Source organism: Strix uralensis, chromosome 4 (genome assembly GCF_047716275.1).
Source record: "Strix uralensis isolate ZFMK-TIS-50842 chromosome 4, bStrUra1, whole genome shotgun sequence".
Classification (NCBI taxonomy): domain Eukaryota; kingdom Metazoa; phylum Chordata; class Aves; order Strigiformes; family Strigidae; genus Strix; species Strix uralensis.
This window is the reverse complement of record NC_133975.1, coordinates 89,392,901-89,420,577: the sequence shown is the minus strand read 5'-3', so window position 1 is coordinate 89,420,577 and position 27,677 is coordinate 89,392,901. Positions and strand designations below refer to the sequence as shown.

Sequence of the window (27,677 nt, the reverse complement as noted above, 5' to 3'; positions counted from 1 at the left end):
GGGAAGGATATTGTGGGCCCATCTGGTAGGTCAGGCTCTGCACAGCACTGTGCGGGGAGCCGTTCCCAGCCTTTCATCCAGTAGCTCAATCCTCAGCCAGGCTTTGGTAACCACCTTTGCCTGGGGGGGTCACCAGCCCACACCCACATCTCCCGGGGGTGCCACTACACCATGGACTGTTCAACACTTCCTCTTTATGAGGCAGTTTTATTTTGCGTGAAATTCTTTAAAGGAGTATTAGGCAAAAGCAAGAATCCCTGTAGTGGTATTTATTGCTTAGAAGTCAGAGCCAGGGCTTAAAGTGATTGTAGAAGAAGGGGACATGTCAATTCAGTCCCCACCTAACATATTTAGGCTATAATTGGAGAGGTTTTCATGTGTCTTGGATGACTATCACTGATAAAAGGGTGACAACAACCCTTACGAAAGTTTATTGTCTTCTAAAAGAAAGGATTTCCCAGTTGATTTTTGAAAGAATATGCTAAGAGTTGGGATGTGTATGCCTCTGAGTGAATCTAGGCTTTTCTCCCTGTCCTTGGAATGGAGACAGGTAAGACTGCTCCTAGGGATGTACTGCAGCTCAAACATCATGCTTAGCAAATGGGGGGCAGATGCAATGCTAAATAAGCAAGCTGATGGCTATTTGTTTTAAACTGAGTGAGGGCAACTTGACAGTGTTAGAACAGGTAAAAGGTAAAATTTCAACAGTTCGAGCTGGGTCTTGGGGAAAAAAAAATTTAAAAGACAAGATATGACCTCTTTGTCTCTCTTTTCCTAGCTGTCCACCTTCTGCTCTTGTGAAGGAAATGTTGAGTAGTGCACAGAGAATGACCTTCTATGGATTCCTTATGGCACTTGCAAAGGATCAGGGCATCAACAGAGCCCTAGGTAAGACTCCCGTGAGTGGTACAGCTCTAGATTTTTAGCCATTCTGCACTTCTGTGGAATTCCCTCTGTAATCATGCCGCAGATTTTACACTGTCAGGAAGAGAGTAAGGGAAAGTTTTTCATCTTTTTGTTGATGGATTAAACTTTAAAAACATAACACTGTACCTTACTGTCTGCTTGAAGCTGTGGAGCTGCTTCAAGGATAAAATTAAATATGAAATGCTGCCCTAAGATAGTGTTTTACTTTTTCAATAGCTGATCATTTTAGCAGAATTGTCGTTTTAACATGTTTGGCTATAAAGGTTGGGCAGAGGTGGTCAGAAGACAACTAAGGTGGCTGACTGCTGTCAACAGTACTGAAGTCCCATCCTATGTTTTAGCCCTTCATTCTCTCACAGATTTTAAGTGACTGCTCTCATCTACAAGGAAAGGAGGTACACCTAATGGGAAAACCGCTGCTGCCTCCTTAGCTTAAAGACTCAGAGGCCAGTCCTTCCCAGCTCTTCCCCATCTTCCCTCAAAGTGGTGTGATCTCAATAGTATATTAATCTGTGGCCTGCTGAAAATATGAAAAACACAAACTGTACTAGACTGCTGTGGGAACCAGAGGGATTACCAAGCAGCATCTCATTGCTTGTTTCCACGTTGTGCTGGTCAATATTGTTCTAGAGCAAGGAAGCAAAGTGTCGCATTGGCAAAGGACAGTATGTAATCCATACCCATTTCAGACGCACAGTTCCGTATTGCCCCCATATGCCTTGCTTGTGCTCTTCCTCCTCTTGCAAAGGGGAACAGAAGTGGCTTTTTGTTGTTGACAAGGCTGTATCCAGGAGGTATATTTATATGTGTGGAGACCCAAACACTCATCTTCACTCATCTCCACTCAGGCTTTCTGTCATTGGGTAGGTATCCTCTCCCTCTACTTCTAGGCCAGTCCCTATATTACAAAGACAAACCTCAGTGAAAAGGTGTACCTTGCCTGAGGGCTTGTTCTTTTGCACAGGTGTGTGTCAGAGTAGAGTAAAAGTGTCTCTTCCCTGGCTGAGCCCCTTCTTACAGCAAGCCATTTAAGCTGCTAATGCTCCTCTGGGGCACGGCTGCTTACCCAGCAACATGGAGATTATATATCAAAGGTGCAAGAACACAGCCCTGCAATCCCCTCTGCAAACAGGCTTAGGAAGCAGTGTATTCACTGGGGAAGGTGATGCCTGGATTGCAGCAAGCAAAATCTTTTTTTCCTTTGCCCTATGAAATCTACTTCTAGTTGAGTGCAAAGAAAACAGATGAGCAGAAAAATTCCTGCCCACAGCTTCCATTGTGCAATCTACAAAGTGTGTGGGTTTTCATTTCCATTAATGTGGGCCTGTCCCCTGGCCCTCTGCCAGCCTCCTGCTGAGGCCTTTCTCAGAGGAGGGGCAGCAGCCACAAGTCTGACAGGTGCTAGTGTCTTGGCAAGCAAAGGAGGATTCTTTTCCTGGTGTGTTTTAATCTCTCCTGAAGGGTGATTTCAATAGTCTTTGGTCTGTAGGGGATCATAGGCTCCCCAAAGCCCCTCAGCAAGGGCAGTTTCAGGCAAAAGAACTTTCGGTCAGGATGCCTGCCTTCTCTCTGGTCTCACAAAGCCAGTAGCCCCCTTTGAGGAATGGGGGTAGGGATTAGAACGGCTCGTTCAGGCTGGGGCACCGCTGATGAGTTTGTCAGGCAGACTGGAATCCGCAGCCTAACTCCAGTGTCAGTGCTGATTCGTGAATCCTTTAAGGGCTGTTTACTGACTCTCCCAAGTAATTCCTGTGCCCTAGAGACCTCACTGGGCATTCTGCAAATGCAGAAACAAGTTAAGCTTTAGCTGCTTATTCTTTTAATTGAGCCCATGAAAGGAAGCAGGCTGGGGCACTTCACTGGACCTCCTGACACTGTGTTGTGGTGCCAGGCTTTCCTGTTCATTTGCAGGAGGGGAAGACTAGAACTGGAAAAAGTGGGGGACTGGGTTCTGGTCTAAACTGGTTCTAATTTTTAGGCACTCATTGCTATGTTTTTGATGGCTGCTGCCAGCTTGCCTGTGTGAGACAGGTGGCTCTCCAGCCCCTCCTTCAAGAGCAAGGTGCCAGGGCCAGAAACCAGACTTGTGTCCCCACAGGGAGTACAAAGCCCTTCCCAAAAGTACTGAGTGTAGCACCCAGGTCTCCTGAAAAACAAGAGCATTCTCACTGCACTGGTGGCACGAATTACCAAGCAATTTTTTTTGTCCTGGTGTGCAGTGGCACCATCCAGGCTGTGGTAGGCAATTCCTGTCATCTCTCTGCTGGCTGATCACACTCTCCCACGATGCCTGTACAAGGTGGAGTTTGTTACAGAATTAGGAAGGAGGGCTTTCCCAAGAGCCCCATCTTCCTTTCTGAGCTCTTCCTGAGGTGCCAGTGTCCTTTCAGAGAATGGCAAGGATGATCAACCGGCTGTTCCAGTCCTGAACTACACCACGTCCTTCATCTTGAATAGGGTTTAAAGCATGAAAAGGAGCATGCTGACCTGATGCTGAGAGAAGGTACCTAATTACTGGCCCAGTCTTTCTCACTCTGACCCAGACGGCAAGCAACGCTAGAGCCCAGTCCATCCACACTTACTCCTGTAGACTTAATGTGCACCAGAGTCAGGCCTGACTTTCCTGAATTGCAAGGAAAGCAGTAGTCTTACATCTGTGGAGTGTTTTGATCCCCAAGTCAGTGCACCACAACAAAGGCAGGTGGCACAGAAGGATGCATCTCCCTGGATGGTACAATGCATGCTTCAGGCTGTGGCACAAACAACATTATCTATTGTTCTGATAGGATCTGGGACTGGTGACTGTATAGGGCAATTAGCAGAGGGAAGAAGTTGACAGACTGTCATCTCCCTGATGGTCAGTACTCAGTAGTTTTGTATAGTGAATGGAAACTGCCAATCCTTAGGGCTCTTCAAGTTCTCCAAGACATAAGACTACTGAGAGTACCTCCTGTTTAGTCTGAGCTCAGCTACAGCCTGTATGAAGGACACAGAATATGGATCATCATTCTTTATCTGTCTATGGTCAAGATTCAGTGTCTGTTTCTCTGCCTTGCAGGGCAGATTTTGGATGCTGCTATAGCTTGAGCACTTTTCTTTAAAAATGTATAGCCTAATTCTGCTCTCTGCCTTGCAGGGCAGATTTTGGATGCTGCTATAGCTTGAGCACTTTTCTTTAAAAATGTATAGCCTAATTCTGCTCTGATACTTTCCTTCGTTTTTCCAGGGGCTTTGCCAGATAAAGGCGACTTGTTTCTGGACCCTGCCATGGATCAGGAGCTTGAGAAATTGTAAGTGGAATTGCCTAAAGTAGGAGGTAATGCAACAGATTAAAGGTAGCATGCTAAGGAAGGCTTTAGTACTGCCCCTATTCCTTTGCTCTACTACAAAACAACAGAGGAGCTAACAGAGGAGCCTGAGCAGAGACAGCGTCTTTCTTTGGGGTGCCTTGGTGCAGCTAACAAAATCCTTAGGAAAGGCTTCAGAAACAGAGGGGAGAAGTGTGCCTCAAAGAGGGATCTAGAGGAAGCAGCAGTCCCTAATGAACAGGGAAATTTTGTTTGGATAGTGAAAACTAGGAGTGTTGGAGGACACAGGCTCAGCCCAGAAGGCCTGTTTTAACAGGAAGAAAGATTCACACAGTGAGTGCGGTAGGTACTAGTGCAAGGTGTTCCCCCTCTGTGCTGTGAACATCTTTCCATTCTTTTGCTAGTTGTAAGTCCTCCTCCCAGGTTCACTCCAGAACTGCTACAGAAAAGGTTGGAGATGACAAGTTAGGCTGCCTAACATTTGTCTTTTCTTTCAGGGTAGCTCGGGTTTCAGGGCTTTCCGTCTCCGGTCCTACCAGCTCCAGCGGGGACACATTGCCTGTCCGTAACTCACCCAGGATTAACTCTCCTTGGAAACCTCTACACCATCGTCGAAAAATGGATGCTGAGAGTGAAGGCTCTAACGAAGAGACAGACTCATCTGAAAACTGAAGGTTGTGAGGGTGGGCATCGTTCCCATCTTGGGTTTCTCCAGAACCCACTGGAGGAACAGCACCTCCTCCCAGAGCATCTGCTCTGACCGTGGGTTCTGTCCACATCACCAGTGTGCGTGTGGCTGTGCCAGTCCCTGTTGCCAAGCCTACCTGACTCTTCCCAGGAAGAACTCTGCCTTTTTCCTAGCTCCAATTTCGTGCAGGAATAGCTCCTCTGCAGAAGCTATTTTCAGCTGCAGAGTTATGCTACCCTCTGCTGGCAGGCCAGACCAGCCAGCAGACGCTTGCTCTGCCTCCACTTGGAAATAGCTGGGTATGCTCTCACCCGGGCTCTCCCTCACAGTTCAGCAGGTGCTGGAGCAGTGCAGGCCACTTGCCAGTGTTCTGTTGTGTATCTGTGTTCAGGCTTGGCCTAGACAATAGAGTGGTTAAATCACTAGCGGCAGCTCTGCACTCGTGCTCCACTATAATTATTCCCAGTAAAGCTGCACCTGCATAGGATCAAAGGTAGAGAAATTCCTGAAGTTCCTAGAAAAGAAAGGCTTGGGTATTGCCATGCCACTTGTCTCTGCTTCCTCCTCCATGTGTCCAAGACTTACCAAAGCAAATACAGCAAATAAGCCAGACTGCAGTAAGTACGTACTGCATGGTGCTGTCTGGCTCCTCTGCTGTATTGAGGAGTTCCCTTCTGTGAGGCCTCCCACGGCATATGAAGGTCATTTGGAAAAGTGAGTTGTAGGAGGGTTGAAGGAGAGAGAAAAAAAAAAAAAAATCATCTGAATTCCTTGGCCACAAGTGTTACATCTTGCAAACATAGAGCGTATCTGCTTAGGTTGGGTGGGCAGAAGCACTAAGGGAGAAGGAAGCAGTTATCAGACAAGTCCTGGGTATTTTTTTTGTAAATATTGTCATTGTTGTAGCATCACAGTGTAGCCCTTACAGCTACAAAAAGAAGTAGCATCTCATTGTGTTAATTAATGGTAACTAACTCAGCAGTTTGGCCTCCACAGCCCTAAATGCTTCGTCTAGCCTCAGCTTGCATTAGACTAGTTAGTTATTTCCTGGGGAACTTTAGTTTTTCTTGCTCCCTTGGGAGCCTCCTTGCTCCTCCTGTCCATAAAACGCTGCAAGAGCTGGTAACCCAAAGCTTAGAGCAGCCCTAAGCTGAGTGGATTCAACACATGCTGGAGCTATTTTAAGACTAATCCTGTAACTACTGCTGAGTCTGTACCACAGCCCCACCTGTTGAGGTAGTGGGAGGGGTTACTTATTTATTCTAAGTTATTTTATTTATTAATGTGCTCGCTAACTGCGCTTTCTCTCCCAACCATTAGTGACTGTGACATCCCGGCAATAAAGCACACTGCCTAACGCCACTGCTGCCTCTGGGGTCTTCTGGGCTGCCCCAGCCCCTCCTCAGGGCGCTGCCGGGGGCAAGGCCCGGGGGGGGGAGCGGGAGCGGGCGGCCCGGCGCAGCGCAGGGCCCCGGCCGCCCGTCGCCTGGGCGGGGGAAGGCGGCGGGACCCCCCCTCACAGCGCCGGGGCCGCTCCTCCCCCGGCCCGGGCACTGACCGCGCCCGCCGCCTCCCGCTGCGCCCGGCCCCACCGCGCACGCGCCCCGCGCTCCCGCCTCCGCGCTGGGCGGGAGCCCCGCTGCCCCTCGCCGCAGCAGCACTGACCCTTCCCCTCCCGCCCCCAGCTCTGCAGACACCACCCCTGCACCTGGGCAGGAGAGGCGCAGCCCAGGCACGCCTGTTAACAGCCCCAGAGAGAAGAGCGCTGATGGAAACTTCGGAACAAATCGCCCCAGCCTTTTTCCTTAATAGTAACGAGCCTCCCCCCGCCCCCCCCCTTTTTCTTACTACCCAGTCCTGAACACCACAGTCCAAGGAAGAGGAAGAACATGCTCTTGTTAAAATCAGTCAGGAGCAGAGAGCCAAGATGAACAGGAAGGACTAAAATGACAGTCCTCCCTCCCTGCTGCACTTGAGAGAAGTTCACCTCGCAGTGAAGTCACAGGTTCAGGACTTTGACCTCAGTCCAAAGCTGGGCAACAAAATAACCAGGGATCCAGTAACTAATGTTTACAGTACTTCTTTGTCTGGGCCTTTTTTGCTGATAATGTAAGTAGAAGCTAAAAAAATAATCTTTGCTTTGATTTTTTTCCTCCTGCATCAATATATGCTGGTTTACAAGACAGTAAAAAGGATTATCCCATGGTAAAAGTCAGACCCTGCAAATACAGAGGACTCCACAGCACCATGGATTGGGACCACTGAGCAGAACAAAAAAAGTCACATCCACGGGAACCGGGTAACATCATGTTCAGAAAAATAGCGTTCCCCTTTCCTCTGTCACTTGGTGAGCTAAGGTATGGGCCAACGACAGGAGCACTGATAAGGGCAGCCCAGGAGCTCCTGTCATATCTTTTACAGCAGTGAGGTTAACCCTGTAAGAAGGCCTGTCTCCACTGGCTAGTACATAGCAGTGGGTATGAGGGCACATTGAATTTTAATAGAGTGGAATCCAGAGATATTTGGAAAGCATCCTGGGCACAGCCACGTCCTGAGCCCCTCTGCTTACCTTCTCCCCTCCCCACCCACCCCAGACAAACTAAGTCAATCCTGCAGAGTTTACTCCAGGTAAAGGTGGCATCAGTGCCTCTTGCTGGCTTCCCTGCGAGTTGCAGTCCGTGGGTCATCAATATGAGCCATAACGATCCTGGGGAGGAAACACACCGAGACACCATGCTACAACACTTAAATGCAAACTCCAAAGACAGATAACAAGGTCTTGGGGTGTTTGGGATTGGAATGCAGCACAAGGTTACCTACACAGGACACCATGCAAAGGCAGGAAGTAAAATGACCTTAACTTTTTAAGTTCTGCATGAGAGTTGTGGGAAGAGACATATCAATGGGGTCCTGGCCAGCTGGAGAATAAGGCTGGCCAAGTAGAATTCACTGGCCACCTAGAATTGCTCAGCTATTGTAGTCATCAGCTACAACAAACAGGTCTCCTCAAATCATGTGGAAAGTCCCAGGTGGAGACAATGACAATACCAGCAGAAGCCAGGATATGGTGAAAGTCCCTGAGCATGACGACAGCCTGCCTGAAGGTGCCAGAGTGTAACCTCACCTGGAGGGAGTTCATCACCCCGTTGGCTAGGACAGCCATCTTGCCAGCAACGGATTTCACTCCTTGCTTGAACTGTGCAATGTCAGCTGCAGGCAGGACATTTCCAATTGACACACCACCTACGAGAACCAGCAGGAGTTAGCCTGGAGTCCCCCAGCTCCAGAGAGCACCCCCCCGAGTCCAGGTCCTCCGAAGCTGCCCCTTTCCTCAGCCCACCAAGCGCTAACAAACCTGAGTGCACGTTCTCAGCTTCTCCAAACAGGTCTGCAGAGCTGATGGCACTGCTGCCCGAGAGCTGTTGCAGTCGGGATCTGGCTTCATACTGCAGCAGAAAACAAAACAAAATGGCTATAAAGGAAGTCAACAAAGTAAGACCTGAGCAAACAGGAGGAGATGAAGCCAGAGCTGTACCAGCTTAAGCACTGCAGCATGCATCTACCTCAGCATCTGCCTCCCGCCCGAAGAACATATCTGAAGAGATAGCTTTAGCCCCTGCAAACTTCTGCCGAGCTTCATTGGATTCCACAACAGATGCTCTGTTCTCTGTCTCCCGCCTACTGGTGGGTCTGAGGAAACAGAGAGGAGACATCTCAGTTTTAGCTCACCAACACAGTAAAGAAAGAGACTTCTCCCTCAGACCCCATGTGATCAGAGGAAAGCAACAAATCCTCAGGTGCTGGCTACCGTCAGGGTGGTCCTCTCCCCACCTCAGCACAGCCAGCGCTTCATGACCATAAAGGCTGTATCAAACATAAGGACACAATAGGCAAAGACATGCCCAAGCCTCTTTCGCTGGAGGGCCTTTTTCTTGGGCTTGTCCACGCAAGTTATCTTCTGCAGCACAAGGCTCCTGTTGTAACACAGCAGCATCTCTCCCCACAGCTCCCAGCCCTATCCTTTTGTCCCGCACACAAGGAAGGTACAGTAGCGGTGACAGGCACTTCACCTCTCTGAAACTGGCCGAATACTGGAAATGGTCACCTCGGGTTCTTCCTCTTTGTCCATACCCCATGAAGAGTCCGTTTCCCATCGTGAGCCAAATGCATCTTCGAATGAGAAGGGATTATATTTGTACCTAGATACCAAAAACAGGTAATTTAGGCCAGACATTAAATCCAGGAATAAGCCAAAGACTACACTTGAAACCAAGTCTTACTTGGGGGGTCCAGATGTGAAGCCTCCAGCATCTTCAAACAAGTCCAATTGGGAACGGGAAGATTTTGCGGCCAGCGGTGTCTCCTGCTCAATTACTTGCATCTCAGACATCACCGAGTGTGAAACAGAACTAGCACAATAAACAGGCAGTCAGGGCCAATGGGTCTGGCAGCACCCAGCCCTCCAACCAGTCTGCCTCAAAACTAAGCCTGGCCTTCATGGGCAGGTGCCACAAGTCTTAAGGGAGAGGTGTGGGATGCCAGCCCCCTTCACCACTTAATCTAAACTTGTCCTGACTCCCTCCGAAGTCTTGAGCTACCTTACAGGAAGCGTGCTGCAGGGGGACATCTCTCAAGCTGCAGGGCTCAAGGGCTAGGTGCTGACAGGCCACACGCATCTTTGGAAAAGCTCAAATCAGAACCAGAACCTCTGAACAGAGCGCCCATTCCTTCTGGCACCCAAAGCATTTTTAGGCATAGTCCAGCATATGAGCACTTTAAATTGGCTCCTTAGCTGTTACAAGAGCAGCAAGCTCCTCCCTTCAGGAAACTCTTCCAGAGCAGGGTGCTTCCAAGGCACCTGTCTGTCTTTTGCCATCCACAGCCAAGTACCTTCTGGACACCAAGCCCATGCCCAGCCTCTCTGCTTGTTCACGCTTCTTCCCTTCAAGGTTCTGAAGTTTCTTCTCTTCCTTCTTCCGATCAAGCTGCAGTTCCTGATAAGCCAGTCGCATTGAGGTGACTCTAAAGGAAAGAGCTACGGTGGGTACCAGCTCATTACCCTCCCCCCAGCCCATGCTGTGGAGGAGCAAGGGGGAGAGTAACCCTGACAACCCATCAAAACACCCATTTCCACGACAGCTCTGCCAGAAATCCTTGTCTTCCCATCTCACATCCACTGGGATTCAACTCTTTCTTGGCTAACTGTGATTCCTTTCTGTAAGCATTGCTGCCTCCCTGCCACTTCCCCAAGAGAGTGCCCCATCCAGTTCAGCCTTAGCCTTTTTCAGTCCTGTCCAAAGGTCAACAGAAACACAAAATACTTCTGTATCTACTCCTTTAACTCTTCCAGGGATGCTAATTGGAGTAAAATACGGCAGCATAAACTTGCACCCTGTTGTAAGGACCGTATTGGCCTATAGCAACTGCTCATCCTATCGTGCAGCATGTTCTGTACTCACATTAGGTGGTCCCAGGGTGAACAGCATTAACCTCATATTCCTTCAGCCCTATGTATGGAAGGTATTCAGCACAAACAGGGCACTTACATGGACTCCTCAGCTTGTTTCCTGGACTCCACCGCCTGCTGCTCCCTCAGCTGCTCTGCCACCTGGGCTTGCCGCTCAATCTCACTGAAGCTCTGGCTGCTCACTTTCTGGGCTCCAAGACCTTTTTTCACACCCAACTTGAAAAACAAAACCGAAAAAAATTGCCATTTCTTCACCCTAGATTGTTCATCGTAGAAGAAAACCAGAATCCTACTCCTTGCTGCACTGATCAGGCCTTCGGTCTCCATGTATAGTCACAACCTACAGACCCAACCAGAGCATGCAACAGATTATGGAAGAACACGCAGGAGTTAACCCACCAGTGGCCAGTGCTAAGAGATCAGCCGCACACACTTCAGACCACAAGAAGTAATGATGCAAAACCTAATTGGTTTTGTCCATTAGTATATAAGCTATCTTTCAAAATAAATAGTAATATAACCAAAGCTCTTCCTTCCCCAAACAGATCTCTTGATACGCAGCTTCGTTAAGGGCAGAAAGCAAGGGCCAGGGAAAGGACGGCAGTAATATGAGACACACTCTACCTCCTCTCCATAAAACAAGAGCTCAGACATACCCCCTTCTTGGCAGCTCCCGGCTTCTTCTTTCCAATGAGGGAGGATTTAAGTTCTGCAAGAGGACAGAAGCAGCAAATAAGCAGAAGTGAATTAATGTAGGAAGCCAAACTTAGTCAGCAACCCACACAAACATCCACCGCAGTCCAGCTGCTATAGAGTCCAGGGCACACCATGCAGCTTCACGTCAGAAGCCTGGGTGACTTCACCCAGCCAAGAAAGATGCACTCAGAAGCTCCACAATTGCAGGCTGGTGGCCTAGAGAAGCACGTCCGTTGCTGGAGAAACTTCTAAATGAATTAAGACCTTTGAATAGCTCCTCCAAGTGTCATGCAGTTGGTGACCCTATCCAGTAGGGATCAGGGTAGCTAGAGGAAGACTAGATTTATTCCATACATAAATCCAAGAAATATGCAGCTTCAGAGCCATATGAAGGTCAGTGCCTCACCAATGCCTTGGGGACAAAGGAGCAAGAACCCTAAAGTCATGTTTACATGAACAGCCAACAACAAAATGGATCTAAAGTGCAGCGAGCTGTAAAAGCAACAGGTTCCCCAACACCTTGCCCCAGGAACCTGTCACTCTGAGGGCACGAAGCATGCCACACTTGTAAAACCAGCCAAGGTCCAGCCAAGCAGCAGGTGCCTGGGGAAAAGTGAAGGAACAAAGCAAACAGAGAGGCACTGCCCAGGACATTTTCCCAGCTTCCACCATGTAGCTCCAAAATCTTTTATTGCCCTTGTTGGGCTTTTCTTCCACAGTAGTGTCCTCTTACTTTCTATACCCATATGACTTTTGTCAACCCATACTTTAGATCATTCTTGACAGCCTTTCCTGTCTCTTTTTCTAGTCTTACCATAAGTTTTTGAAATAGAGGGGTTCAAAACATTCCCACTATCCAAGACTGTTTTCAGCTCGCTGTTCCTAGCATTTCATTTGGAGTTGTTTGGGGGTTTTTTTATTACTGTCAGGGAACATTTAACAGAAATGTCAGTACAATCCCTTTCCTGATACGGAATAGCTGGTTTCAATCCCAGTACTATTGTATTGGATATGATGGCTAGATGGAAGCTTTGGCTCATTCTCTCCCTCCAAGCACAGGAAGCTACTAGAGTTGAAAGCAGAATCACAGAAGGGGCAGGCAGAGTTGCCACAAGCAGCCAGCGCAGGCCAGCCATTAGCCAGTTACCTCTGGCAGGAGCAGGCCCTTGTGTTGACAGATACATGGACATGTCTGAGGAAGAGACATAAAACACGGGGAGTAAATAGATGCTTGAGGACACAGGCTTTCCACCCAGGATGAACCCACTGTGGGCTGGTGTTGGCTGGGATAGAGTTAATTTTCTTCAGAGCAGCTAGTACGGGGCCATTTTGGATTTGTACTGAAAACAGCATTGGTAACACGGGGATGGTTTTGTTACGGCCAAGCAGCACTTACACAGAGCCAAGGCTGGAGGGGACACAGCCAGGACAGCTGACCCCAGCGACGTCCCACACCGTGTGACGTCGTGCTCAGCACATACAGCTGGGGGAAGGAGGAGGAAAGGTGGGGGCGCTCAGAGTGATGGTGTTTGTCTTCCCCAGTAACCGTTACATGATGGAGCCTGGCTTTCCTGGGGATGGCTGAGCACCTGCCTGCGATGGGAAGTGGTGAATCAATTCCTTGTTTTCCTTTGCTTGTGCACACAGCTTTCGCTTTACCGGTTAAACTGTCTTTAACTCAACCCTCGAGCTGTTTGCTCACTTTTACCCTTCCAATTCTCTCCCCATCCCACCAGGGGGGAGTAAGTGGCTGGGTGGGGCTCAGCTGCTGGCTGGGGTTAAACCAGGACAGCTAGGCACACACTCTCAATAAGGAAAGAAGCTCCAGTTAGATGCTCTGTGCGCAGCCAGGACAGTAATGGCAGGGGAGAATCAGATACAAATCCCTATGACTCTGGAAGCTAAAAATTCATTTGCCTCCAAAGCTTCTGGGTGGAAAAAAAAAAACCCACACCCAAAACCAAACACCATAGCCATGTGGCTTTGATCAGCTAAGTTAAAGATATGTAAATGCCAAGTTTTGTCCAAAGCTCAAAAAATGAAAACAAGCTTTTGGGATAGTGACAGCTTTGAACTCAATCATCCAAAGGAGGAGGAAACCTCCAGTAAACTGGCTTGGTTTTGGGGTTTAGGGAGATCCTCAGTTCTGGCTCCACAGGAAGATAAGCTCCTTTAGACATTCTGGAAATTGGCTCATCAGTTCCAGCTCCACTGAGCTTACTACTGAACACTAGATATAAGAGCCAGACTGATCTGAGAGATAGCAAAGAGTCTTACTTACCTAGAGGAGCTTTAGGAGATGTGCTCAACAAGTCAATAGAGGGGCCCTGGCTGGAATCTGTGGGCATAAAACCAGAAGAGAAAATTCAGCAGAGATTCAACCCCTTTCTTTTCAGTGTGCTCACAGTCCCACTACATCTCTCTTACCTCCTCTGCCCCCACCCCAAACAAGCTAAATTACAGTTTGAAACATGTAATTACCCACGCGCAACAACTTCACGTCTCCACAGAGGAAGTTATTCCCTCTGCAGTGTTCTTAACACATTAAAAGCAAGCAAACACTCTGCAGGGGAACACGCAAAGCTGTTCCAAATTATAGCTGTGCCCTCAGATTCTCAGTTTCCTTGTCATTCACCCTAGAAACAGTTTTTTTACTTTATACTCATAGATCATGTCCGGACCCACCAAATTCAAGAGATAGAAAAGAGTCTTTAAACAAATAATTATGTCTGGAAGCATGGAAATGGGGCAGCTAACCCCCAACAGAGTTTTGTGTGCATTTCGGGAAAAGCAGAGAACTGATCCTGAACAGAACAGTGTTTTCAGAAGTCTCCACTAATTTAACTACTCAGAGTGCGCAGAGGTTCCACTCCAAGTCTGAACCAAAGAAAGAGCTCAGCCCTTCCAACTGTGCTACAGAAGTGAATGCTCCTGGAAATGAAGTCAGGTTCTTGGGAAAATTATTCAGCAGGGAACTCACTCGACACTTCACTGCCTTCTGATGACTTTGCTGCTTTTTCCAGCTCCGGGGAAGACTCTGCAGGATTCTGGCTGGCATCTGCTACATCCCAGGTACCGGAAGACTGCAAGGAGATTCCAGTGATTTGCAGAAGATCAACAAATCCAACAATCCTGAACTTAAGTACTGGAGGTTTAGTGACCTGTATTCAGTTTTAGGCTAAAGGAAACATTTTCCAAACTCCAGACTATACCTTCACTGAAGATAACATATGGACAAGTCCACATTCCCTTAGCAGGGACAAAAAAATAAAGAAAAAAACCAACAGAAACTAAGCTGAATGGAAGGCCAGGAGGAACAACAGCATCACTCGACAGCAGCATCAGAGTTGACTACTGTGAGGACTTCCCAGGTTAAGGTGATGAGCTTAAACCTGGGAGAAAGAGTGTGAATGAGTTTCCCCGGAAAAAAATAGTGTCGGCTTCCACTGTCTTTATTTCCACACAGCCAGTTCTCATGTTACTCTACTCACTTGAGAAAGTCCACCCAGCATTGTGCAAACAGTTGCCCAAATCGACTTTACCAGGGTCTATGCACTGAAAATCTGACTAAACCAGAAGTTCAAAGTAATAGCCAGTCCTTGCTTTAACTGTACAAAGAGACTGTGCATTAATGCAGCACTCAAAGCATTTTCCAGGGAGTAGCTGGTAGCTCCAAGTACTCCTTGAAGATAAAGATGGTCTCGAAAACAAAGGACATGGATATTACAGGCCCCACGAGGGATTCTTTAGATCTGTGACTACATCCCAAGCTGATGACTGAATTTTAGTTCCTCCACATGAGTACTGAACAAGTATACAACTTGGAGTCCTTCCAAACTAAGTGGGACCTCTCCTGGCTGCACAGCTGGCTATTTGAGAGCCATTAAGGCTGTCTGGTTTAGACAGTTCCTCTCACCTGTGTGTGCTCCATGAAGAAATCAGCATCACTCTTGTCAGGAGAGTGCCCAAGGGCTCCACTCAGTCCATCTATAAGCAGCTGAAGAGAGGAGAGGCAGGAAAAAAAAAAAAAAGATATCCTACAAGACTCAGCATCCAGCGCTACACGTCTAACAGTAAAGAGCTGCTCAGACTTACATCAGTGCCATACTTGGCCATGGCAGCACTTGCCAGCTGCCGGATCTTCTCCCTGTACATCTGGGCAGCTCGACTGTTATACTTCGCATTGGCATCTGTGGTAGTGCAGCCGTGCTGGCGGAAGAAAGCAGTCTGAAAGGAGATGAACGTTCAGCCTCCAGACTGCAAGACCACGCTCAAGCAAGTGAGAGACATTAACTCAAACTCAATAGAAAAAGGAAGCTTCCCAAAGACAAGGGACATAACGCTGCGAACAGAGCACGAACCAACCATTCACTGATCAGCTTTCTCCATGAAGTCTTTCTCCAGGCCTCAGAGGGCTAAGAAAACCATCCCTGTCCTCCACAGGAGGATGCTTCCGAGTCACAACGCTGAGCGTGAGCTTTCAAACTGATCAGCATTACTAACCCCTTCCCTTAAAGGCGACCGTGTCTCTCACATTTAAATGAGATGTAAGGAAATAACAAACCCGCACAGCGGGAAGCAATGTGTTCAAAGGTCACGGCCTGACTTCCAAGCACAGCTGACAAACACCTCCCCTCATTCCACATTTCCAAAGAAGACAGAGAGGTTGGTACCCCGAAAGCCACACAGAGAAAAGGGAGAAGAAACAGAGGATGGGATTAACAAAAGGGAAAAGCAAGCAAAATGCCTACAGAGGCTCCTCACCGCGTTGGCATTACTGCCCACTTGCATACACCTCAGCTGAAACCAGTTCCAGTTAGAATCCAACTCTGTGGACCTGTGTGAGAGCAAATGATTTCTATTAATAATGTGCACGGCACGCCAAATGCAAAAGCAAGCCCTGCACTAGAAAGGTCAGCTATCCCACTGCTATCCCAGAGTATAGGGGCAAAAGGGGAAAGAACATCTCAGTAACTTCTTTGCTCCCGTAAGAAATTAATCTGAAATTTTATAATGAGGAAAAAAAAACAGTTCCAGCTTCACACCAAACAACCGTGTCCAATCTTAAAAGCACCTCTCACTTGTGTTGCTTAAGAGGGCGGAGCTTGAGCTTAGAAAGCACAGCCAACAACTTTCGTTTTACCTCTGATCTTGCCACAACAGGAGAAACTCATATTCAGTCTGTCTCACAGATTAGGCCAGAACACATGACAAAGCAACTGAGAAAACCACCCAGTAAAGCTAGGTGACAGCGGATGTCTCATACCGGTTACTCAACTAATCTCTGAATAAGCAAAGATCACAGTTTGTTAATTAAAATGCTGACTTTCACAACTACTGAAAATAAGCTCAATCGGCTGAAAATCCAGTACCATCTTCCACACTAGGTTGATACAGAAAAGATTAAGTAATATTCCTCTTTTTGCCTGATGCATGGCTACAAGGAACACCTCCATATTGCTGCATTACTGGCAAAATTCACAAACCCCGCTCTCCTCCCAGCTCCTACAACTGGGAGTCCCGACAGCGTTTCCGCGAGGTTAGCGAAAGGAACGCGCCGATGTTCCACCGAGGCGCTTCAGAAACTCCATCTTGGAGGGGCAGAGCGACCCGACCCCTCCAGCGAGCAAAGCAGCCAAAGCCCGCGGCGATCCCTCCGTGCCAGCGCTGCCCTCTGCCCGCTCCCCGCGCGTCCCCGCGGCAGCCAGGCGCAGCCAGGCGCAGCCCGCCGCTCCGGGGCTGCCCGGCCGCCACTCGCGGGTGGCCGAGCCCCCGCGCCCCACGCACCTGATGAAGCTGAGGTGGACGCCCAGGGACCTGTGGACGCCGGAGCAGTCGATGCACAGAAAGACCCCGTAGGTGATGCTGGCCCAGCTCGGGTTCTTGGCGCCGCAGTCGAAGCACGACTAGAGCGAAGGCAGAGGGACGGCCGGGCTGAGGCGGCGGCTCTGCCGCTCCGCGGTGGCCCCATCGCCCGCGGCCCGGCCACTCTCCCCAGGCCCTCCCCGCGCCCCAGCAGCCCCCTACGCGGCCGCCCCGCGGCCCGGAGCCCAGCGGGGCCCGGCCCGAGCCCAGGCCGCGGCCGCATGGAAGCAGCGCGCCTCGGAAGGGCGGGAGGTCGCCCGGCGCCGCCCCGCTACCTTGTTCGCCGGCGCTGCCCGGAGCCGCTTGAAGAGAGTCTGGATCTCCGTCTTGCTCGGCTCCGCCGCCATGATCTCTCCTTCCCAGACACCACTGCGGCGACGGGTGCCGGCCGGGCCCAATCGGCGCCGAGGTCGGGCCGCCGTACGGGTGCCGGCCGGGCCCACACCGGCCCCACACCGGCCCGCCGACGGGCCCCCCGCGGGGGCAGCCCCGGCCTGCCCCAGCGCCATGCGGCGGGGGCGCGGCGGCGCTCCGCCGTTAACCGCTCCACCCGCCACACCCGGCGGGGCCGCTCGCCGGGAGCGGGGCCGGGAGTCCCCACCTTCCCCGGGCTCAGGGGTGGTGTTTCGGGTCAGGGCCCCTCCTCGGCGCCCTGCGCTAGCTCCGCCATCACCGCGTCCACTCTTACGGCCTCTGTATAACCGGTTCCTGCGTCTAGACATGAACGGGGACGTTTCCACGCCCGAGCCCCCGGTCAGCTCCGGCTGCTCAAGGTGTTGCCCCAGCCCCTTCACACACCAGGAGGCAGCGGCCATCTCGGGGAGCGTTACTGGCTGTGCCCTTCTTCTGGCCACGGAGAGGCTTTGTAGAACAGCAGGGAGGCAATGCCTGCCTTGGGTCAGTTGCTACCTGAGAAGCAGCTCAGACGAGTGCTTACAGGTGTCACCTGCTGCAGCAGCTGGACCTCAGGCCACCAGACCTGGTACACCCGCACAAGTGAACAGGCTTGGAAATTATTTAGTTAGCTGGAGATTTCTCAAGAGCAGCAAGCGGCACTACCTAGTCTTGTGCAGTAATCAATGTAGGGAAGCTGTTACTTCAGACCAAAGATGGTGTCAGGGCCTTAAGGTGCTATATTACCTGCCTGGAAGCAGGAGGGAATGGGCTAGAAAGTCATTCAGTTATAATCCAAGAAAAACAGAAAAAAATATGGTTGTGCTTTGAACTGAAAGTCATACGGCCCATTTCATGCTTTAGCCTGAAAGAGCTCAAACAACTGAATTCATGACAGTCCTTGATTAAGACTAAACTATGATACAGGAAAGCTTTGCTTGTGTTTTGCTTCATTTGTATCTCTGTTTCCCTAGGCCTCTTTGTCTATTTAGGTAACATTAAGACTTCCTATGTAAATCACTCAAGAGGTTCAATGAACACTTAGACAATTCCTGGAATGTGCAAACTAAGATAGGAGGGACTCACACAAAAGGATAGAGAGACCCTATAATGAGGAGGATGATTTTTACTGATTTCAGAAGACACCTGGACTTTACTTCACAGCACATGCTCTAGAAAGAAGGTCAACTAGTGAACACCATGAGGAAGACTATTTACTTCTTCCCTCGACCACCAAAGACCCCCAGTAGAATTTAGGATGCATGCTCAAAGGGGTGTCAACTTATATAAATGCATTCTGAGAACTCATTATCATAAGACATCCCTTCCCAGGAAATCTAATTAATATATATGATTTTTATGTGTGTAAACTGATGTCCCTTACTACCTCAGGGGAGCCCTTATGGTGGAGAATCCCCAGGGCGACCCCAGCTCTGCTAATTAAGAATACCTGCTTAACAGTAAAAAACTTTACTGTTAAGTCAATTTCTTTGTTTCAAGTAAAAAAAAAAAAAAAGCTACTGCAGAGCAATGAGAGGTTCAGAAGGGCAACAACAACAAAAGCTAATCAGTAGCATGGTATTATTAAAATGGATTAGATTGCGATTTCCTTACCTCCAAAAGGAGATTGCTCTGTAGCACCAGCTTGTCACTACAAGGAACGGTTAAATGTACCAATATCTGGACAAGACAACTTTCTGTTTAAAGGCTTTCCTATCACACATTTCCACATTTTCACAGATATGTAAGGTAGACTGTAGAATTCATTGCAATGGGAACCTCAGACCCATGATCTTAGCAAGACCCATAAAGCCTTGGGACATACCAATGCCGTCAGGAGCAACTGAGTTGTTGGGCAAAAAAACCCTGCAGAAAATCCCCTGCAGGTTTAGCAGGGGTATGAAGGCTTGTGTTCTGGGAATTGACAAAGCTCTAACTACATGATCAGAGTGAGACCTGATATGAGAGGCACATTGCCTTACAGTAAGATGAGAGGCTTCTGGCCGACACAGCTGATTCGAGCTATTCTGAGATGAACTGGGTAGTGAAGCCTGATCTAGCCTGCCAGGGCTTGTTCTTGGCAGCAGTCTTAAGTAGCCCCAGTGTCTGTTGCTCTTATTCTACTGCCTTAATTGTGCCTATATGCCCATTTCTGGGATTACACAAGCAGTATTGGGGAATCAATTCAGGTAAAAGTAACTGATAGCTTTTTCCTCACAGCTATTTTTAAACCATTTGAGTTCCCCGATGCCATTCATGGTGCAGCTGTCCTGGCAGTCATACCAGGAGAGCTGATGTCAGGGTGCAGCAAGGCCTGGCTGCATCCCAGGAGAAGGAGAGCTGCAAGGGGGGTGTTCCAACGGCCACCTGGCCTGGGCCCTCATCAGCCATGGCCCTTCCCACAATACCTGAGGAAGGAGAGCCAGGGAGGCCCAGGGTAGGGACCAGGTTTGACCAAGAATTGAGATAGCCAGGTAAGCTCATGGTGATGAGGTAGTCTGCAGTCAAGCTGGGAAGTCAAACCACAGGTCAGGATCAGGCCCAGTGATTGCGAGGTGCATCTGTGGTGACATGGCAAGTCTGAGGTCAGCCTGGTAAGCCAGCCTACAGGTCAGGAGCAACAAGGCACAGCCAGAGAACTGCTACTCTTCCAACTTAGCTCAGACAGGAACTGGTGGCTCTGGGCTGAGCTTAAATGAAAACACACCCACCCCCACGGGCAGGGGATGTGGGTAGAGGCCCCAGGCGAGGCTGCTCAGGACACTTAAGGCCTGTAAGTGCACTCAGGGCCCTGACAGTTGAAGCTAGACAGGACAGGAGAGGGAGTGTATGGTGCTAGGGTGGAGGCTGTGTAAGCTGCATCCGTAGAGGAGCAAGTTCAGGCAATGAGTGTGCATAGAGAGTGGTGGCGTTCATGTTGGCTCGAGCAGTCTTGACCTGAGTTGCTCGCTCCTGCCTTGTTGTTGTGTGGTGCTGCTCCCCTTCTCTGCTGGCTTTGCTCTGCCTAGGTCTGCGTTTGGCTGTGTGATGGAGATGTTGCGCGGGGGTTAGGAGGGATGGAGTCTGTTCGTGCTGGCATTGCCCCCGCTGGGGCTTGGGATGAGAGAAAAACAGCATATGTGCAGGAGGAGCCACGGCAGCCTCAGAGGCCAATAGGTCAGCGTCAAGCTTTGTCTCTGCCTGTCTGTGCTAGGAGACACGGGGAGATACAGTGCAGGCTACTCTCCTCTGTGGAGGGTGCACGCTTTCTGTTCACTGCACTGTGTCTTGCTATAGCAAGGTGTCTCAAGCTTCTCTACCTCAGCTGGGTCCCTTGCAGGCCTTCCAGCCCATGCTGGTTGCTCCAAGTCCTGGCAAGGCTGCTGATCCTGTCCATCAGTTTTACATAAAAGCAGCAGGGAGAGCATGCTGCCAGTCTGAGAAATAGTCAGCTTCTTTTTGTTGCCTTTGTCCGTACAGGAAAGACCTCCTGCTGCTGGCTGTTCCCTGCAAGCGCGTGCTGTCACTGCACAGTTCTTGCTATTTCCTGCATCTGTTTCTTTTGCATGTCATGTGCTTCGGTGCTGAATTTCTGAGCTCCAAGCTGGCAGACTGCTCTTTGGCCCTCGACTTCCCTGTCCAGCTACATCACATCTGACATCTGCCTCTTTCTTCCTGACTGCTGTGACACCAGATCCCGAGCCCGATGTAGCTGCCTAATCAGAGATTGCCTTGCTGTTACCCACCTCTGTCAGTGAAAGAGAGTCTCCAGAATCATCCAGGACAGCAAAGAAAAGCAGAGGATGGTGACCAGGCTTGTTCTTGGAGTCTGCCACAACACTGGGGACACTTTTTCAGTACAGAAGTCCTGTTGTCTGAGGGCGTGAAGTTACTGTGAAAGACAGCTGGAGAGGCTCAGGAGTGAAGTGCTGGATGGGGGTAAAACCTGCCCTGCACTTGCAGGTCTGAGCCAAAGGGAAGAGAAAGTTCTTCTCTGGGAGTCTGTCCAGAAGCAGGGTGACAGAGGAGAGCAGGGGCCTCGTGCTTTTCCCACTACCCAGGAAAGAATGTAGGTGAAAGGACTGTGCAGGAGGGGGACAAGGTGGCTGAGTCCTGCTCTCCTACTCAGAACTGTTGGCTTTATGCTTTTGCAGAATAAGAAGATTAGGGACAGGGGACAGCAAATTCAGTAAACTACCCAAAAAATAACTGGGAGCTGTAGTTTCCCATAGATCACAGTGTGAGTGGTGGGGTGCCAGGAATCTACAATGATGCCTTGGGGAGAGCAGCAATTCCTAACACAAGGGATTTTGTTGTGGTTTTGGGTTTTTTTTGTTTTTTTTTTTTTTCTTTTCTTACCAAGCAGCTTACAGACGCTAACTAATCTGAACGTTTTCCCCCTATAGTCAGTAACCCTGGGAGAGAGCTCTGCTCGGTATTTCAGGGCAGTCTGGCTGTTTCCAGTAGTGGAAAGTGCAAGCACAGCCACAGGTGAAGAGGAGGAAAGGAGAAGCAGATAGAAAGTGTGCTCCCTCTTGCTGGAGCAAGGGACAGGTTCTCAGCAGGTATGTCGCTTCCCAGAGAGTGTAAGAAGATGCTCCCAATTTCCTGTGGTTTCGGGGATCATATAGAAAACTTTTCCTTTCACTGGGTTAGGTTTCTGTCAGATCAGCAGGCTGCCCTGCATTCCCCTAAGTCTATATATTCGCTAGGATTGATGCAAGGGGAGCAGCTGGCTGAGAGTTGTGGGTGACCAGCCTGCCAGTGTGCCAGATGGAGTGTAATTAGTAGCTGCCTCCCTAGGAAAAAATATAGCACCAAGGCAGGCCGTCACGTCACATGCTGGCTCCATGCAGTGCTTCCAGCAAGATCTAAGATAAGGAGGTAGTACACTATGTGTAGAGCGAGTATTTTGTTCAGGTTTACAACTTACAGTTTTACTGCAATCTTACAAATGTTGTGGTTTGGAGAAGCGCCAGCAAAGGTAGAAGGAACACACAAATTAAGGAACACAGTGGATGGGTAACTCGAGATACTGAGAAGCACAGTCGTGGCTGGCTTGATCCAAGCTGGGGTTGTGTTGCAGCTGAAAGGCCGGGCCTGCTGCATGTGCTGTCCCTTGCAACTGTCCTGGCAAGTGGCGGCCATGGGCTGAGTTGTGTCAAATTTGAGCCCTGCTCAAATGCTGATTGTCATTGTGTTGCTGAGCTGATCTTCTGCTTGTGTGATCACTGAAGCAAGTAAGGAAAGGGCTAGGAAGGTTCAAAAGGGAGAAGAGAGGACTATCCCTTTCAGTTGTGCTGGATGATGTTGCTGGGCTGCCAGGCAAAACTGCTGGGGGCTGATGGAAAGGGTAACTGGAGTGTGGGGCCAGGGAAGGGTTGTGCTGCTCCCAATTACTGCTGAGTACTTATGAAGTGAGCGTGTGCATGTGTATACGTGTATGTCTTCAGGCTTTTCTCTTGTAACTCCAAGATTATAATCAAATGTTTATTTTCAAATGTCTGGTTACATCACCTCGGACTGGACTGGACTGCTCAGGACTTGGGGTACCCTAAAGCAGGGGTGAGCTGGCAGATGTGCCCTGGGGTTTCCGGGATCTGAGGACAAGTTTTAGACCTTGCTGTAATGGCCACTTTGGAGATGTTACAGGTGTCCCTGCCAGGAGCAAGCTGTTTGGCAGGTGACAATCGCTCAAGTGATATCTTGCTTCAAGTCATGCTCATTGCACGATATGGAAGCAAGGTGCAGAGACTGGGCAGGGATCAGGCCCTGAGCTACCTCACCCTCCTTCGAGGACAGTCCACAGCACAGGCACTGACTCGCTTGAGGTAGAGCCAGCAGGGCCATCCTCCTATCAGCCACGACCCTTCCAAATTTTCCAGCAGACACTCAATCTCTCTTCCCTGCAGACCACCCTACTCTCCCGAGTTTTCTAAACTGAATCCCTCTAGTACAGGGACTAGTTGCCTGCAGCCCCTACGACAAGTGTAGGAAACATGCCTAAAGCAGAAGACACTGACTCATGAAAGCAGCAGGCAGAGCTAACGAAAAAACAAGGTAAGCAAGGCAAGATGAGAAAGCAGTTGGTTTACTATAAAGCTCTTTTGAAAACATACAGTTACCACAGAGTGCAAGCGCTGCTGTTGAACAGGTTATTATGAGGGATTTGAGTGGAGAGGGAGTAGGTAACAGTGCTTCATCTCTGCAGGTGGCCACAATGTGTAGAGGGGATGCAGGGCCACTGGTGAGACAAACATCCATGGGATTGTGGATGCATCATTCCTTAGGAATTGTGTGGCACCTGTGGGGAAGCCCTGAGGAGAATTTGAGAGAAAGGGCTCGTGTGGTCACAGCTGGGGGCAGTGACTGTTTTGGTGACAACCTCCTGCTGAAAGCAGGAACAATAGACTCATGAAGGAAGGAGGTAGTGAAGTCAAAGGGGGAGACTGCAGGACCTGGAAGAAGACTTCCAGCTGGTAGGATAGAAAGGAGACAAAGGGAGGAAGGGACCACTGGATCTGTAAACAGCTGGACCCAGTGAAAGCGCTGAGACTGAAGAGGAGAGACTATGGGCTCCCACACTAAGGGGGAAGAAGTGCTGACCACCACTACACTGCTTGTGGAGAAAGGAGGTCTCAAACTGCAGCTGTAATTGCCTTAAGCTGAGAGACTGACAAACCAGGAACCTCTGCAAGCGGGGTTACTGAATGATGAAAAACAGGAGGACAGGGCCAGTAGAATGGATGTGCTGAAAGTGGCTGAGGTGATTTGGCCCGAAATTTGGTTTGGAAAAGTTCACTGGAGCCATGCTGTGTAGTCAAGATGTTCCAACAGAAAATGAGCTAATTTCTTCCAGTTACAGAGCCTACCCTGTTGCCCCCTCTTCCCCCCCTTTGATAAGAAGATCATCCTCTTTGATCTTATAAGAACCTAGGTAGCTTGGTAAACAGTCTCACTCTCTTGCAGCCCTGAGTTTTCCAGCTCCTTGTAGCCTGTGCAACACTTGGTTGCAAGTCTTTTGGGGGTGTTTTTTGGTTTGGGGTTTTTTTTTTGTGTTGTGGTTTGGTTTTGTTTTTTTTTTTTGTGCAAGGTCTCTCTGAAGACACTTAGCCTCATATCATGCAGCCTTACTCTTCTTGGTTGTTTTGCACAACCTTTCCCACCAGCCTGTGGTGGGTATTTTCCAAGCACATTTCCATGGGTCAAGATGGAGTTTGTGGTACTGGCTTTGTGTCAGGTTCAGTCCCATGACCAGTCTCTGTGCAGTTACCCTACACTCACCTACCCGTCTGAGGGGAGTGTTCAAGCCCATTTTAACTCCAGCACCAGCCTTTCTCACAAGCAGGGGGGAATTTTGCAGCCTGCTGCAAACGCTGGCAGCTCTAGAAATGCGACGGAGGCAGCCCCAGTTCATGCAGGGCCTGCGCTTCAGTCAGGGAGAACCTGCCTGAAATAGCAGAGCTGAGCTCCACACGGCTGCAGCCTTGGACTGGACCTCCAAACAAGGCAGGAGCCAAGGGAGCACAGGACAGTTTCTAACAGCTCTGAAGGGTCTCCACACAGGATTACCACATACTTGCACCTGCCTCAGCGCTTCCTGCCAAGCAAAACAACCGCAAACAAGGACACGGGATGGGGAAGTGGGATGGAAAGTGAACTGAAGCACCAATGGCCCCAAGCTCCCCACAGGGCTGCGGGAGTGCCACCAAGAGTTAGTAGCTAACCACAACTCTCAGCTGCCATCACAGAGCACAGCTGTCCTGTGGCTCTGTCACCCAGATTTTGCCTACAGGGCAGAAACATCGTTAGTAGGTTGAGCAAGTTCAGCTGCTGCTTTGGGGAAATGGGTGTCATAGAGAATCTTTAACTTCCTCTTCCTAGAAAATCCATGATCAACAGGAAAGCCAAGCTTTGCGTGATACTTCAGAAATTCTTTTCCAGGAAGATGTCAGGACCAAATTATTTGCCAACTACAGATGTACAAGCTTTCCACAAGGAGTGGCTTCATTAAAAAAAAAATAAAATATGACTAGATAATGTTTTCATTGTGTTGCCCATCAGGCACAGAGATGCATCTGTATGCATCTGAAGCCATAGGGGAAGAATAGGCTTTGCTGGCCTTCTGGAATTCAGGCACAGCAATTAGTTCATGTGTGCACGTCTCTGCTCACACACAAAACTTCTGGCATGCCATGGATGACAAGTTTCAACTAGAGCCTTTGTGGTTAACAAATCCTCATTTGCTTCTGTGGAAAACTAAGTCTCGGGGCAGAGCTATTAGTTTAATAGAAGATCATTAGATGTGTTTGGGTTTTTTTTTTTCCCCCCCCTCCAGCTGGTTCTTTAGTACACAAGCTCTCTTTTACTATTCCACTTGGGTTTGGGTAGTCAGGCAGCCAAGTGCCATGCCAAAATTTATGAGGTACAGTCCAGCCGAGCAATTCTTCATTCTCAATGTGTTGTCTCCTGTCCATTACTCAGGCTCTTGGCAGGAATTTCTGATGTGCAAACATTCCTTTAGGGGACTTGTTCACATAAACTGTAGTATGCCACTATTTCTGGAAACCTTCAAGCAGCCCAATATGATCAGGTGGTCATGTTTTCCTAGGACAAATACGTCTGTTCAGACTTTGTCCTGTGGAACTTCAGGCTGTTTGTACTGTCATCAGAGGTCCTGTCTGCTGGACATTTCTGTCCTCATAGCAGGTTCTAGCCACACCTAACTCCATCCCTAATTATAGCCTGACTAAAACTCAGAAGACAAATTGAAGTCAAGCCTCCATGTTCTCCTTTGTAACTCCCTTCTAGAGTTTTTTAACCTTGCATGAAAGGCTAGCATTAGCGTTTGAAAATATCCAGACTAACAAGGTAAATTTCAGTTTTCATTACAGCACATAGCAGGTCATTTTATCCCTGTTTTTGTCTCTGTTACCTCCCAAGCCTGGCAGGCACCCTCTCTGCATGTTCATGTGTTAGGACAAAGCAGCAACAAACCACACGGTTGGGGGTCAGCAAGTGGAACACTTGCAATTACTGTACAACACTGATGATACTTTACCTGGGACAGAGTACTGAAAGCAGAGACTGGATCTTTAAATAAATCCAAGTGCTTATACACAAACACCTCTAATTATGTGGCATAAGCTTAGAGATTTCTTCAAATATTGGACTCAGAATAATAGGTAAATTCATAGCTAAACCCAGGCTTTTTAAATGTCTGTTGCTTAGATCTTTAATTGCCTTTTGGGAATACTTTCTCTTTTCTTGAGAAATGACATTACTGATTCAGAACAAAATGCTTTAGCCTTGTTTCTTTGGTTTGTACCCCTCTCCCCCCAGTCATGAAGTACAGTGCTAGAGCAAGACCTTTCAACAGCTGATACATCTCTGTGGTCTCACAAGAGCACTAGATATCATTGGTCTCAGATCTCTGTCCGTGGCAGACAATGTTTCAAGGCATCCAAGGTGCTGTAAAAGGTTAATTTCTGCTCTGTCTGGCAGGCAGGGAACAAGATGTTTGTGATTCTTGAATCTCTCATTAAGTGTTTGAATCTGTCCATCCCCACCTCCTTTTCAGTCTCCACTTGTTAAACATCCATTCTGGTTCATTAGCTGCTGTTAACATTCTGCAGTCATTTAATCCCAAATGCTCACCTGTGACTTCAGACTTCCTTACCTGTATCAGCCCTTTTCCAAACAGCTCTGAAGCAGTTCGCCCTGGTGTGGTTGGTGGAGGCTTGACTGCGCTCTGCAAGTCTGACTTAACAAAGTTCCTCACATGTGCTAACCCAGAATAAGAATGTCACTACAGAAGGCTACTACAAGCTCACAATGCATCTCAACAACAGTATCAAGCAGATGTAAGTAAACCATTTTTCAACTATTGTTTGGTTTTGTTTTCCCAAAACCGGTAGCTTTTCCTTTTTTTGTTCCCTCAAGCTCTTGGGCTCATCCTATACATGCATCAGTCCTCACGCAGAGCACCAGGATTAGGACCCCGCTTTGTCTCAGCGGCCTCAGAGGCTTCCAAGGACAGAAAGACAGGCCAAATGAAGGGGTCTGATAGGTCCTCCATGCTGAATGGCACTTAACAACTGGGCATAAGTACACCTGCAGCAATTTGGGACCAGGAGAGGAGTTATCCCTCTATAGCTAATGTTGTGCCAGCCAGCAGGTAGCTTTCACGCTCCGCTACCCTTCATCGCAGTCTTTGGCAAAGCAGGGAGCACACTTCTAGCATGTGTAAGTCAAAAATATGTAGAAGGAAAAAGAGGGTCTGTGCTGTGCACTGGGTGTTCAAGAACAGAGGTATAGCCAAAACAATCTAGAAGCGTTAGAAACCCCAACCCAC

At 49.0% G+C, this 27,677-nt stretch overlaps 2 protein-coding genes across 3 annotated transcripts in view; one reads left to right on the top strand and one right to left on the bottom strand.

Annotated features, from left to right (window-relative positions):
- Positions 1-6,285, top strand: part of CSTPP1 (centriolar satellite-associated tubulin polyglutamylase complex regulator 1) — an 87,239-nt gene extending 80,954 nt beyond the window's left edge. The window contains exons 7-9 of the mRNA XM_074867705.1: positions 779-888; positions 4,154-4,217; positions 4,733-6,285. Coding sequence (XP_074723806.1) covers positions 779-888; positions 4,154-4,217; positions 4,733-4,907 — 349 coding nt within the window. The 3' untranslated portion in view covers positions 4,908-6,285. The remainder of the gene's footprint in view (positions 1-778; positions 889-4,153; positions 4,218-4,732) is intronic.
- Positions 6,286-6,793: 508 nt separating this feature from the next.
- ARFGAP2 (ARF GTPase activating protein 2) lies at positions 6,794-17,411 on the bottom strand. 2 transcript variants are annotated; one of them, XM_074867703.1, is made up of 17 exons: positions 17,227-17,411; positions 16,874-16,992; positions 15,851-15,923; positions 15,182-15,313; positions 15,003-15,083; positions 14,067-14,169; positions 13,368-13,424; positions 12,234-12,278; positions 11,047-11,099; positions 10,470-10,606; positions 9,814-9,945; positions 9,204-9,332; positions 8,994-9,122; positions 8,487-8,613; positions 8,279-8,369; positions 8,048-8,166; positions 6,794-7,630 (listed from the first exon to the last, which is right to left on the bottom strand). In XM_074867703.1, exons 1-17 carry the CDS (start codon positions 17,296-17,298, stop codon positions 7,610-7,612), a joined length of 1,620 nt encoding a protein of 539 aa, XP_074723804.1. In that variant the 5' UTR covers positions 17,299-17,411; the 3' UTR covers positions 6,794-7,609. The 2 variants fall into 2 exon arrangements, with proteins under 2 accessions (XP_074723804.1, XP_074723805.1); XM_074867704.1 differs by lacking the exon at positions 12,234-12,278 and having other exon boundaries at positions 17,227-17,409.
- Positions 17,412-27,677: the final 10,266 nt, after the last annotated feature.